General features: G+C 43.2%; 1 protein-coding gene across 5 annotated transcripts in view; it reads right to left on the bottom strand.

Moving 5' to 3' along the window:
• NFATC1 (nuclear factor of activated T cells 1) overlaps positions 1-14,505 on the bottom strand; it is a 401,790-nt gene that overhangs the window by 242,025 nt on the left and 145,260 nt on the right. For all 5 annotated transcript variants that reach the window (XM_078687571.1, XM_078687573.1, XM_078687570.1 and 2 more), the window contains exons 4-6: positions 11,780-11,982; positions 9,482-9,654; positions 2,351-2,491 (exon numbers count right to left, since the gene is read on the bottom strand). In XM_078687571.1, the coding sequence (XP_078543697.1) occupies positions 2,351-2,491; positions 9,482-9,654; positions 11,780-11,982 (517 nt within the window). The remainder of the gene's footprint in view (positions 1-2,350; positions 2,492-9,481; positions 9,655-11,779; positions 11,983-14,505) is intronic.

The raw sequence follows: 14,505 nt of genomic DNA, 5'->3' as shown, positions 1-14,505 counted from the left end.
TGCAAGTAATGACTTCATATCTCAGGCAGGCCAAGTGATCCATTCTTCCTTCTGTACTAACACTTACAGCGCCCAGAAACAGCAGAAGAGCGCTCTGAAGCATTATATTGAATTAAAGTTATTAATAATCAAAACCTCGCCTATGGTAGGGTTGTATTGTGTAATCTTGAATATACGGCCTTCCAATTAGCGTAACTCTGTTTTTTCACCAGGCTCTCTTCTGTGGTACACTACAATAGAATATAATGTGAATGGGTTTTATGATAGTAGATATTTCTATTTTGATATGTGCTCTGGTACCATCGTGCCAGATGTGTGCTCTGTTACCACAGTGCCAATTAGACGTTTATCTTTATAATGCATTGAAAATTAAATGCATTTAAATCAACATATATTGAAAGTAGTAATACAGGTTTTACACCTAACATGCAAAGCAAACGCAACCATTCAACAAATTCCAGTGGTCACAATGTACCAAAACAGAATGTCCTCAATCATTTGTGTGCCAGCAGTGAGATGAAAATGCAGAGCGATATTTTTTTTTATTTCAAAGTATTTTATTAATTTTTAATAAACAGATACATTAGCTTTACTAAGGGAGATGCAGGAACATTTTTTCCCATTATAGCTAGTTTTCAGAGCAGAGTTTTTACTGATTAATTTAATTACACCTAAAATGTGATCTGCAGCTATAAATGGGCAACCTGGATTTAACAGAGTGTTTGGGGGGTGGTGGGCTCAGGTTGCGCAATACCTGTTTTAAGCAGTCCTACACTGCTGCTAATGGCCCCCACCATGTTTTCTTGCTAACAGTTTCATAATGCAATGTAAGAATCTGAACGTCTAGTCTCACATTTAATTTCATTAGTAAGTCTGTAATACGCCCAAAAACAAAGATGCAAGCATAATAAAAATATTTTAACGGTAAGTACAACATTTATGTGGTCTCAAAACTAAAAACAACATCCATAGGAAGGTGAAGGATCAGGAGGATTTAAGTTAAGGCAAGTAATACTTGATCTCAAAGGCATCCATGAAACACAAAGATATGTTAACATGGTCACATAGCATTTTATGTTTTTTTGTCTTTACTTAGCCATTTTAAAACAAATTGCTTTATTTGATATTAAATCAGTCAGTCAGTCAGTCAGTCAGTCACTAAATCAAATAAGGTCCGCGCTTTAGCATGTGTGAGGTGGGCCGACGCCCAGGGCGCCGTTCATTAGAGGGGCGCAGGAACTGCATGCAGTAGTCTTCTTCTGACGCGGCTCCAAAGAAAAGTGCATTTATCTTAGGGAAACTAACTTCCCAGAGGGTGATTATTCACGGAGGTAATAAATATAACCTCGATGTAGGTGGATCTATATTCTATAACCTACGACTGTTTGCTAACTCTCATGGTGATCACTGCATATCTTCCTTCTATTACTTACGTATTGTGGTATTTTTTCTTTCTATCCCTTGCAAGGACAAGGTAACATTTGAATGACTGTATATTGCTTTTAAATGCAAATAAAATATTGGAAATAAATAAAAACAAAAAAACTATTTCGGCAGACTGCTGGTGGCCATGTCTGCCTTTTGACTGCTTTTCTTCTCATGGCTTTCCTTCCTCTTGCCCCTTCACATTTCCCCTATCTCTCACATTTTACACTAAGACAGTGAAAGAGGGCAAATGGGAAGACGGCAAATTTGATGTTGCCGAGGGAATGCTATGAGCAAAGGCTTGCTTTGCATCCAATCATATGTTTGCACCCAGCATTTAATTTTTATATCAGTTGTTAATAGCATGTAGAATTATGCAACTGATTACATGATAACTGTATTTCATTTCATTGCTTTCAAACCCGGTAAGTGATGAGAATGGTATCATGGCTATTAATGATGAGTCTTAACTCATAGCTTGGATGCCATTTGCATTGCTTGACACTTCTGGAATCCGCAAAGAAACAGAAAAAAATCAAGCAAAAGAAAAGCTGTAAGGTTATGAAACTCTTATAATGAAAAATAATCCCAAAAATGGAGGCCATTATTTAAAACGGAGATATTATTTCTTAAAATATTACGCAGCCAAAGCTAAGTTTTATTTTTAGAATGTGTTTGTAAATATCCAGTAATCCGATATATACGAATGTTGTTTTTCATACAACAAATATAAATATTGATCCCTATTTTTCAAGAAAACATTTATCCATGTTTGTATCATTTTGTTATATATGCAGAGATAGAAATGAATATAATGATACAGCGGAAAAAAGGGTAAGTTTTGTCTAGATGTCAAAATAATTCACTCATTTGTATCAATGTTTCGCTATGGTGGAAGTCAAATTAGAATTGATTACGTGCATACCTGGTGCTTTCTCCACAAACACAACTTTGGAGTCTTGCAGAAAGTTATGGCCAGATAGTATCATTTTCTTCCCGCCAACCACTGGAAAACTATCTATACTTTGCTTCTCTACTAAGGGTAGTTCCTGGGCAGATCTTTGAGCTAAAGAAAGAAGAAAAACATGAATTTTTAGGTTTGATGTTAGCCATGACATTTTGTTTTTCTAAAAAATCCATACATATTATACATACATATACTTATACATATACATATGTGTATACAGGTGTCTCCAACGTTTTCACTAATGAGAGGTACTTAGGTTGAGTGAAAATTATCCAGAGCTATTTATACTAAAATTGTTAGTGTTGTAATATTGTCAACATCAGACAAGATTAGCGGCTATCCTAGGAACATTACCAGTAGTGCACCTCACTTCATCAGGACTTGCTCACTTTGCCTTTGGATTCAAGTTAGCTTGGCTGATGAGGGCTGTTAGCCCGAAACCGGTCCCAGGATGCTTGTTTCCGGACCAAGGAAACTCCACTAGAGCATAGGAGCGCCGCACCTCCCTGCCACCACCAGCAAATAAAACAATAATAAAACAGGGTGTAAACCCGTTTTATTATAGTTTTATTTTAATCCTCTGGACCCCAGACCTCTGACGAGTCTTGGGGACGGGTCTAGGGGATGACACTGCTGGTGGGGGAGTGGTGAGCACCCCCTTTACTGCTCATGAGGGGTGAGCCAGCCATGTCAGGCCGGCCAAATAGTCATGCACAGTGAAGCTCTCTCCAGCCCCCGCTGCATTGATGAGGCTGGAGAGAGCAGGCATAGGCTCCCAGTCTGCCTGGGAGTGCAAGTTGCCGGCGTTCAGGCCAATCCGACGCTGCTTTCATGCAGCGTCAGGATTGGCCGCAGTGCCGTCCGGAAGCCTGTGCCCAGAGGAAAAGCGGAAGAGCCCAATGCGGCAGGCGGAGTTGTTCAGGTAAGTTTTTATTTATTTTGTCTCCCAATCCCACTCCCCCTCCTCAATCCCAACCCCTCTCGCCACCTCCCTCCTCCTTCCTACAGCCCAGCCTGCCCAGTCACTGTGGCAGGAGACGGGCCACTGCTGTATACAATCATGCTGGTACGAGCATTTAAGGAGTGCGATACAGGGTTAATTTTCACACTTTTCTGCTTGCTCTTTCGCCATTGCGTTCACTTTGGGTTCAACAAAAACAGTACTCGACCAGGAAGGTGCAAATGATATTAAAAAACCAACTGTGGGTACTGTTGCAGTCGCTCAGTGGGTCGGTAGCCCAACATAGGAATAAAGTAATACACAAATTTGATAGGAGACACACCACTTTGATTTCTGTATTAAAAAAAAAAAGATTGTGTCCTTTTAACACTGTCTTGGTCTGGTTAAAGTATGGCTGTTATTGACTGTTGCCTGCAGCCCACATCCTGCCACGACTCACTCATCTGTCCTCACCCATTATGGAAACACATGATCAGAAAGCAGAACCATAACACATCCTTTCTTATGGGAGAGGTTTGCAGTAGGTTTGTACTTGAGAGAACATCCCTTTGACTTCAACATTTATCTCACCACGTTCAATGTAAGTGCCCAGACTTAAACCCACATGACGGCTATCATGGACGCCCTCCTTCCTGGGTCAAACTAACTCTAGAAGTAAGCATAATATAAAACTATTGCAAAGTTTTTCCCAATCCCTTATGCAGAAAGCAGTGCACTTACAACATTTCGCGTAAATACTGACACCTCAACTGTGGGCAGCAGTCAAACCAAAGATGCCTACATGAGTCATGTAAATGCAGGTTTGGATGGCATTCAGGGAGGATTTGGGAGCTATTTAGAAGCCTAATTCCATCAGTTTCATTTTCTCAACGTTGTAATTTACTGCACGGTTCAATACGTGATCTGACCAAATGACACATGGGTAAGCCCAACTAGTATTAGTTAGAATAAACTTTCTCTAAGTAGTATATTATAAGGATGTAAATCCTTCTGAGATGTTCCACTGACATCAGTAACCTCAAGGCCACAGGAATGTGGGCCCCAGTGCATGGACAGCTTTCCTCTTATTTATCTTAATCTTCTTCTGCTCCACACTTGGCCAACTGCCCGCGTGGGAGATGCATATTGTTCTTAGTTGAAGACGGCTGCAAGTCCCTTGGGCCTTGAATGATGTCATTGAGGCTATTCTCGCATCTAAAATTTCCGGTGTACTTCTAGAACCTCAATTTTCACCACAAATTTGAGCATCTCACAATATACCGCAGCAAATTAGGTCTAGGATTTCCTCTGTTCTTACGCATAAGCAGTTTACCCAGGAAGAAAACACAAATTTCCATTGAAGCCAGCCATTGAAGAGGAGGAATCATGAGTCACTCCAGCAGGCGGGATGTGTGTGTTCTCTGGCAACCACAAATCAACAGCTTGGTGCAAATGTTGATTTTATCCACCCATAAACAAAACATACTTTGCAAATATGACAATATAGCAAGTCACTATAGCTGCCCTACAGACGTCTCCTCTCTACCGTGAGGGTAGCGGGCTCCTATCAACATTTGGTTGTCAACCCACTTGCCTTGGGGTGATGTGCTTCCTATGCACATTAGACTTTGTGGGTCAGTGTCAGTCCAAGCCAGATGGATTTGGGAGTTCCCTTTTTTCGTTGAACTAGATATTGCTCTATGCAACTAGCAGAGTCAGCTGCTCTGTCTTCTCCTCTCTTTCTCTCTCTGTTATTCTCCCTTTATTTTTCTCTCTGCCCCTCTCTGTCCCTCGTTTCCCTTTAGTTATTCGTATTTTCCCCTCTATTTCTGTCACTTCCTCTGTCTTTATCACTCTCCAGTTCAGTCTCCCTTTATCTCTCACTCTCTTCCTGCCTCTCGTTCTCTATTTCGATCTCGCTCTCTTTATTTCTCTTTTCTCTCTCATGCTCTGTCCCTCTCGCTGTCTCGTTCTCTCCCGCTCTCTCTCTGTCCTTTTTAGGTCTCGCCTGAGCCAATGCGCTTGTGCATTGCTCCGGCGAGATTATAGTAAGGGGAAAAGAACAGTCTACCAAAACGGCGGATTAGACACATTTCATGTGACCAATGCGCGTGCACAGCGCCAGCCACGTCACACACCACCATTTGTCGGTGCCTCGCATCAGACTTCAAAGGCTGCCACTCCCCCCCCCAATCAGACTTCAAAGGTTGCCGCTCCCCCGCCCCCACATCAGACTTCAAAGGAATGCGCTCCCCCGCCACAGCAATGCCAAGAACCTTCTTTTGCTTGCTACTCCTTGCCCTCTGGTCTCCGCCTGCTCTCCCGTGTGCTTGCATCTTCCTTCCTTGGCCCTGGGCGTTTTCAGTGTTCTCCCATTCAGTGCCTTCGCGACCCCGTACTTGATTGCTGTCCAAGGCCCTGCCCTCGCTGCCTCTATCATTATACACTCTCCCTGTGTTTTCCTGTTTACCCTTGCTTTTTCCCGGCTCCATCATTCTGTGCTTTGATAAACTGAACGCGCTTTGTAGCACTCAACCCTGCGTATTTTTAGCTTCAGTCTCTGTGCTGCTGCACCACATCACTCAGGGACACCAACACATCACTCAGGGGCACCACCACATCACTCAGGGACACCACCACATCACTCAGAGACACTACCACATCACTCACAGACACCACCACACCACTCAGGGACACCACCACATCACTCAGGGACACCACCACATCACTCAGGGGCACCACCACATCACTCAGGGGCACCACCACATCACTCAGGGACACCACCACATAACTCAGGGACACCACCACACCACTCAGGGACACCACCACATCACTCAGGGGCACCACCGCATCACTCAGGGACACCACTACATCACTCAGGGACACCACCACATCACTCAGGAACACCACATCACTCAGGGACACCACCACATCACTCAGGGACACCACCACATCACTCACAGACACCACAACATCACTCACAGACACCACAACATCACTCACAGACACCACCACATCACTCAGGGACACCACCACATCACTCAGGGGCACCACCACATCACTCAGGGATACCACCACATCACTCATGGGCACCGCTCACGGACACCACCACATCACTCAGGGACACCACCATATCACTCAGGGACACCACCACATCACTCAGGGGCACCACCACATCACTCAGGGACATCACCACATCACTCAGGGGCACCACTCAGGGGCACCACCACATCACTCAGGGGCACCGCTCACGGGCACCACCACATCACTCAGGGACACCACCACATCACTCAGGGGCACCGCCACATCACTCAGGGGCACCACCACATCACTCAGGGGCACCACATCACTCAGGGACACCACCACATCACTCAGGGGCACCATCACATCACTCAGGGGCACCACCACATCACTCAGGGCCACCACTCACGGGCACCACCACATCACTCAGGGACACCACCATATCACTCAGGGACACCACCACATCACTCAGGGGCACCGCTCACGGGCACCACCACATCACTCAGGGACACCACCACATCATTCAGGGGCACCGCCACATCACTCAGGGACACCACCACATCACTCACAGACACCACCCCATCACTCATAGACACCACCACATCACTCACAGACACCACCACATCACTTACAGACACCACCACATCACTCAGGGACACCACCACATCACACAGGGACACCACCACATCCCTCAGGGGCACCACTCAGGTGCACCACCACATCACTCAGGGACACCACCACATCACTCGGGGACACCACCACATCACTCAGGGACACCACCACATCACTCAGGGGAACCACCACATCACTCAGGGACACCACCACATCACTCAGGGACACCACCACGTCACTCAGGGACACCACCACATCACTCAGGGACACCACCACATCACTCTGGGACACCGCCACATCACTCAGGAACACCACCACATCACTCAGGAACACCACCACATCACTCAGGGGCACCACCACATCACTCAGGGACACCACCACATCACTCAGGGACACCACCACATCACACAGGGACACCACCACATCCCTCAGGGGCACCACTCAGGGGCACCACCACATCACTCAGGGACATCACCACATCACTCGGGGACACCACCACATCACTCAGGGACACCACCACATCACTCAGGGGAACCACCACATCACTCAGGGACACCACCACATCACTCAGGGACACCACCACGTCACTCAGGGACACCACCACATCACTCAGGGACACCACCACATAACTCTGGGACACCGCCACATCACTCAGGAAGACCACCACATCACTCAGGGGCACCACCACATCACTCAGGGACACCCCCACATCACTCAGGGACACCACCACATTATTCTGAGACACCACCACATCACTCTGGGACACCACCACATCACTCTGGGATACCACCACATCACTCGAATACACAACCACATCACTCTAATACACCACCACATCACTCAGCCCAACCACATCATCACTCAGCACCACAACAGCACTGTCCTTGCTTGCTACCAATAAGCATTGCCATAGCCAATAGGACTTGCATTAGGAAAGTATAAGCTATTGGCTTTGTGAATAACAATGCTATTAAATTATATATTTTCAAAGCTAACAGATATTAAAAAAAGTTGTAATTTACAATACCAATAGCTCACACTTTCCTAATGCGAGACCTATTGCATTGCAAATGCTTGTTTCCAATTGTAAGAGGCTCAAATGTCTGCCCAAATCTTTTCTGCATGATGGGCTTTTATCAGCCTGGAATTGTGATTGTTTTCCTGCTCCTTTTTACTTTTTTTTGCCATCATAGATCTTAATTCTAGGCCTCATTTTTAACTTATGTCACACAAAGGATTCATGTATTTTACAAGTTCCAGAACACACTGTTGGATTGCCATCAAGTGATCCACACAATTTTTAATTTGGGTACTGTAATATGAAAGTTATTTACATTTTAAACAGTTACTGTTAATGTCAGCTGTATACCTCAGATAATAGTCATGTTTCTATTGAACCCAAATCTAGGGTCACAAAGTTTGTTAATTAATTCAAAAAACGTAATAGTTTGGCGGTCTTAGTACCCAGTATACTATTTTTGTTTATACAAGGAAATATATTATATTTATTTATTGCTGATATCTAAATGCTTTCATTGTAGGTTATTTTAATGTAAGTTAAGGTCCTCATAATAATTTAAGATAAGATTACTTCTATGTAAATTAAGTTATTGTGATATAAACGAAGTCAATATATTTGTATTTTCACTAACATGATATTTGCACTACTTAATGTAAATTAGGAAAACTTAATGGTTTGTTGTCAGTAGGCATTGAATTTCACTAAACACATAAATAAACATTTACTTTTGGGTAGAACTTTTGCTCCTATTTTCCGAATATCAGGAACGAATTGTAGATGCTGAGCGAGTCGAGCACTTCCTGCTACTTTTGACATGAAGTGCTATGTAGGGAATTTGAATTCGGGGAGGCCAACTGAGCCTTTAATTCTTCTAGAGTCAATGAGGTGAGCACCATTAAATTGGGTGACAGCAACGACTGTCAAGTACACCACAGTAAAAAATGCAAAGATAGCGCTGCTGCAAAAAAAATATTTATTACTAGTGTTGGCCCCTAGTATGCCAAACTGTCTTTCACAACATATGGATTTCATGAACCATGGAATTTGAAAGAAAAGTTTTTTAGAGGTATACATTTCTGGTATGATAATTCAGTTGTATTTGTCTCTTTGAGTGCATCAGGCTTTAAGAATAGATGGTTCGATGAGTGGTCAAAACTTTCAATTGTTACCTACTTGGACACAGGAAATTGACTGTAATTATACGGACAAACATTTCAAAAATGTCTGCCTGCCAATATCTGCTCATGTCTCTTTCAAATTGAGAAATTCTTCTATCCTACCAATTTTTCAGTAACTATTTATGGGTAGGGGCCTGCCTCTACTAATCACAGAAAAAATGTGACGCAAATAAGGACAGGGGAGATAATTAAGAAATGTGGTAGAAGAGATAGTCAAGGAGGAAAGGAAACAGCTTTGAATACACGGTTTACTATTCATGAATCAAAAAGTAACCTCCAGCAATATCAGTCAAAATAAGATGCATACGGCTACTTACAGCATTCAATTGGATTAGACGACACTTGCAGAGAGAGGGTCCTGCCATTGGGTTGTGGGATGTGGACACGGAACACCAGCCTCACCCGTGTATTCTTCCTTCCGATATCAGTCTCTCCTTTCCGTAACTCAATGTCGGAATTGCGAAGTTTCAGTATTCCGGCACAGTCAATGCTGCTCAGAAAAGACAAAAAGATGATGTTCTCATCATAGTTAAACACATAATCCATGGAGCGCTGACTAATACCACTTTAACCAAACCCCTGGCTTGCTGGCCCATTTGACTGTCAGGGACTATCGGTAAATTACAGGAAATGGTGAGATTTCATGGCCAAATCCAACTATGAAACATTAGCTTTGTTTGTCACACAGCATTAATTTCCCTCCAACCGTGGCCTATAGAAATTAAACGGTTGGCCTCCTCTGATTATGGAAAAGGATGCGACTACCCGGGGCGATATGCACCATGTAAAACCTGCTCTGCATTTCAGAGGCTATAGAGTATTTATTTTGGGATCCTCACTTGCTTGTGGTACACTTTAAATGCCAGCGTGATGGGTCTCAGGGTAAGGCTGATGGCAATCAGCAAATATATTTTTTTAATTGGCTTTAAAAAGAGTACCATATACTTCCTGAGAGACATCGCGGTGCCATAAGGCCATTGAAGAGATGAAACTGCCTAGATTAAGTTATAGGGATATATAATGTATAGCTATCACACTGGTAAGTAACAGGCAGGTTGAAAAGATTATTTCTGCTAATATAATCACAAGCTCTTGATATGATGACCACCTCCCAAGGAAGGCAACCTCCTGCTCTCGCACCACATTAGCAAAATGTCACCCACTTCTCTGGAGGTGTTGGCAGTTTAGTAGAACTGTTGCCATTTCTGCTTTCTTTTGCCAGCGCTGATGTTTCTGTCGAAGTCGGAACTATTTTACGAGTTATACAGAAGTAAGAGTTGATAGCATTAAACTCAGTAATGGTACTCTTGCTTCTGAAAAGAAAATACAATGCAGCAACACATGGCCTATGAAATGAGGATAAAATGTGGCCTTGGGTAAAGGTTTTTGTTTTCATAGGTGTTATCAAAAAATATTCATTCAAAAACATCTGAAATGTGTAGTCCAAAAATGCTGCATATTTTTGCCAAAATAATTCCACATGTCTGAAACATGGAGGAAAATCTCGCAAAGTCACGGACTCTTACAAGTTAAGGACCTAGACCTCGCTCTAAGAGTCCAACCTAACGTCCTCAAGTTCAGGAATGACAAAAACATGTACATCTTTAAAAGTGCCTTCAGCACAGTCCAGTCTGAATGGGAACAGCCCTTATCCAAGGAACCGACTTGTCCAATCAATGAGACTCTTACGAGATCCAATCTCTGAGACTGTTTCAAAGAAAACTGTAAGGAATTTCCCAGTTGCCTGGAATGAATAGACTGGACTGATCTATCCATAGCGAACTTCACTGAAGGTCTGAAATGGCTGCACATCACTGTCCAAAACACCCTAAGCTAATAACTAAGCAAATAAATAAATACAACTGTTCGGGGCAAATTCCCAAAATAATTAATTCAATGGAGTGCAGCGTGAAAGCGGGAGTGTGGAAAATTCCCATATATACTAAGCTAAAGCGCTCTCTCTCCCTGGCACACTTTCAGCTGCCATTGCGTCAATTTGTGTGTGATGTCAAGCATAGGTTTTGTACTAGAAGAGGATCCTCCCATTATCAGATACGATGCTTTGAAATAGTTTAACATTTTGGAACTTTCTATATGTATGCTATACAGTACAGCACAAACACACAGTCAGAAAAGTTTTGAGAAAAGAAAACTTTTAATTTCTGGCACAAATCCCTTTCTAGCAATGTTGGGAGACAGGGATTTGCATCAAATCCATTGATGGTTGCATAGGAATGCTCATGTACCACCAATAGTGCATCCCCATTGAGGCAAAATAGATTAGCATTACTTGGCACTACTTTGGGTATATTTTCCAGCACAAACAGGTTTTTCAGTACTGGAAAGCAAATCCCTAAATAACACCATGCACTTGTGTCAATTTGTGATACAAACTCGTTGCAGAGTGTCAGTAAATCTGCCCGAACATCTAGTTTAGTTTTCATTCATGCATTTCACGAGAATATACAACAGCTGTAACAATGTGTAAAGGGCCTCAAAGAGTACTTTGGATTGCATAAGAAACAAAATGGCTTTTCATACCCAATAAACATGGTTGAACTCATGCTCTGACGGGACGAATGACAAGCAGCCACATGGTGGGTAAAAACACTTACATTGCTCGCATGTTGTTCTCGGGTAGAAGTGGGATCTCCAGGACTTTGGTGTTCGAGAGGATGATCTCGTGGCTGGTGGTGGACACCGTCTTCCCGGTGATCCGGTGGACCTGGTAGAATGCATGGGGCCGCAACAGGCGGTCGTCAGCCGTCCCGATGAACAGCTGCACTGTGAGCGGCTCACTTTCTAGGTATCCATGTAACTGGCAAGTGAACAGAGAGCTTGGGCTCAGCATGGTGCACATAAAACGATAGGCATCAATTCGCTTTTTATAACCCAGAAAGTGTGTCATTCACCAGGAGAACACTTGACAGGTGCAGATTGTTAAACTTCTGTTTTGTCATGCAGTCCAGCCCCAGAATGAAGTACTGTCTGAAAAGTGACTCATTCTTCAGGACCTGGACTGTTCACTAACTTGCTAAACACATTTGAAGGTTCTAATGTCTCTGGCCTGACTCTCTTACTGGAGTGAAGCGAGACGTTTGGGCCTTCATGCAGACTGAAAAATGTGGGCACTCAAGAAACAAATTTCATATAGTCATATCACATCAAAAAGAAAATAACCCCTCCCCACCTGTTTCCTCGAGACACAATTAGAAATCATCTGAGCGGTGCTTCACCCCACAAAGGTGGTAAGAAAGCAGAGTGATTTGATGCAACTTCTGCCAATAACATACATCTGTGTAACCTGCGCATTACTGTTATAAATCTCTGGTCTTTCATCCTATATCAATAAAATGAAAACAATTTAGCTATGGTAGCACATGCCATTTTATTTAAATTGTACATATTTTTCTGTAGAGACACTTCCCTTTCAACTATTCATTCCTTACATGTCCATTTAATTAAAACAAAATAATTCGCCATTGTATCTCCATAAAAAAATACATGAAAATATCAATTTCATTTTTCATTTGGCGTGCAGCTTTTAGGAGACCAGCTAGCCAAGCACATACCTCTAGATTCTTTGCACTGGGTAAATAATTATTTTCATCAAAAATGCCATTTTATATATATCATTCTAAGAAGCATATACAACTGGCAAATAAGAAACATATGGGCATAAGTATGAGATGGTTATTGCAAAAGGGCACTTGAGCATCTCAATGGAGTGCATTTCATGCTCCCCCAACCCCTGTGTGGAGAAGATGACCATGTCTTGCCTTTAAAATAGTCCACTTGCATCAGAACTCGGGAGAAACTACAGACCCTTCATTAATACCAACCGGATTTTGTAGCTGATGAAAATGTTAAGGCTTCTTCTTCACTTAAAAAAATGCAAATCAGAAGGAAAGACAATAACAGGGCAGTATCAGACGAAGTCCCTCACATTTTAGTCCTCTCGTATATAAGACACAAGCATTTTCAGAGCTAATATGTCTGCATCTGGCCACCAGCCTTTTGCGTTTGTCACTTCAGATTTTGTTTCGTCATAGTTTTTGCCAAACTTTATAGTTTTGAAACTGCTGGGCCATCGTCAAGGTAAAATAAAACAAACTGTGACTAAAATCAATTTGTTTTTGGTCTCAAAACGCACACATTACCATAGTGGTTCCTGGCACTGAAGGGAACCTCTTTGTGTGTGGGTGTCCTCCTTGTAAATGGACAGAATGCTGTCACTCACAGGGAAGTTACCCTTTGACTGAAGTGGGCTGACTCACTGCCCCACGCTATATAGTGTAGTTGACAGAAGAAAAATGTGGATGACACAATAAACAGACCAATGGGTGAAGAGGACTGGCTGAAAGCCACTAGAAGTCAGTGCATCATATATAAAATATTAATAAAATCAAAAAGGTCTTGGTTAACACTAGTCCTAAAAAATAATTTGGTCCTGCCTCCCCAATAGGGATACAGCCTTCACATCAAGGGTCAGATTCTGCTACTGTCCACATTTGCCACGCACAATGCTGGCATAGATCTATTCAGCACACAATTTGTAAAAGAAAAAAAAAAGAAAAGAAATGCTCAGGCCCAAATTTTTTCTCGGGCGCTCATAGAGTGGTGCTGCCACCCATCCAGGGCCGGACTGGCTACCGGGCAGTTTGGAATGCTACTGAGCTGGGGGCTGAGTTCGTTGATGTGGACCTGCGAGTACTAAACAAAATTCGTTTTGCTTTCATTATTTTGAAGCACACGCAGGTCTCCATGAACAAAATCAGCCCCCACTGCAGTGAAATCAGCCCCCAGCTCGGCAGCATTCCAAACTGCCCGGTAGTCAGTCCGGCCCTGCACCCATCCAATATTTTGGGGACCTTCAGAAAGCTTCCCTGGTAATGCATTTCACCCGCTGCCTTCCCTTGGTGGTCCTGCCGGACACCAAGGCTGCCTGATATTGATTCCATCTATTGCCTTCTACTTTTCCTACTGTACACTTCCTCTCACTTTATCTCACTCTTCCAAGTTATTTCTCATTCTCACTTTCTCCCTTAGCCGCTGTTTTCCATCCACTTTTTCCCCTTTTCTGCCATTCTCTTGTGCTCTAAGTCAAAGACTGGTGATGAAAAGTAACTTCTGTTCCCTAAAAATGAGTGTTGGTACCCATCACCAGCACAAATAAATCACAGTTTAACCCACAATTGGAGCAGGCTCATCTCCACTGCACAGCAGACCTACTGTGCCACCTAGCTTTGCCTCCCTTAAGATGGCAACACATTCTTGCAAGCACTGCTGCAGAATGCACAAGGTGGTGTTCGCTTCAGGGAGCAGATGAAACGCCCGTGGC

Source organism: Lissotriton helveticus, chromosome 4_1, assembly GCF_964261635.1.
Source record: "Lissotriton helveticus chromosome 4_1, aLisHel1.1, whole genome shotgun sequence".
NCBI lineage: Eukaryota > Metazoa > Chordata > Amphibia > Caudata > Salamandridae > Lissotriton > Lissotriton helveticus.
Note: the sequence above shows the minus strand (reverse complement) of the source record. Positions and strands in the feature narration are given on the sequence as shown.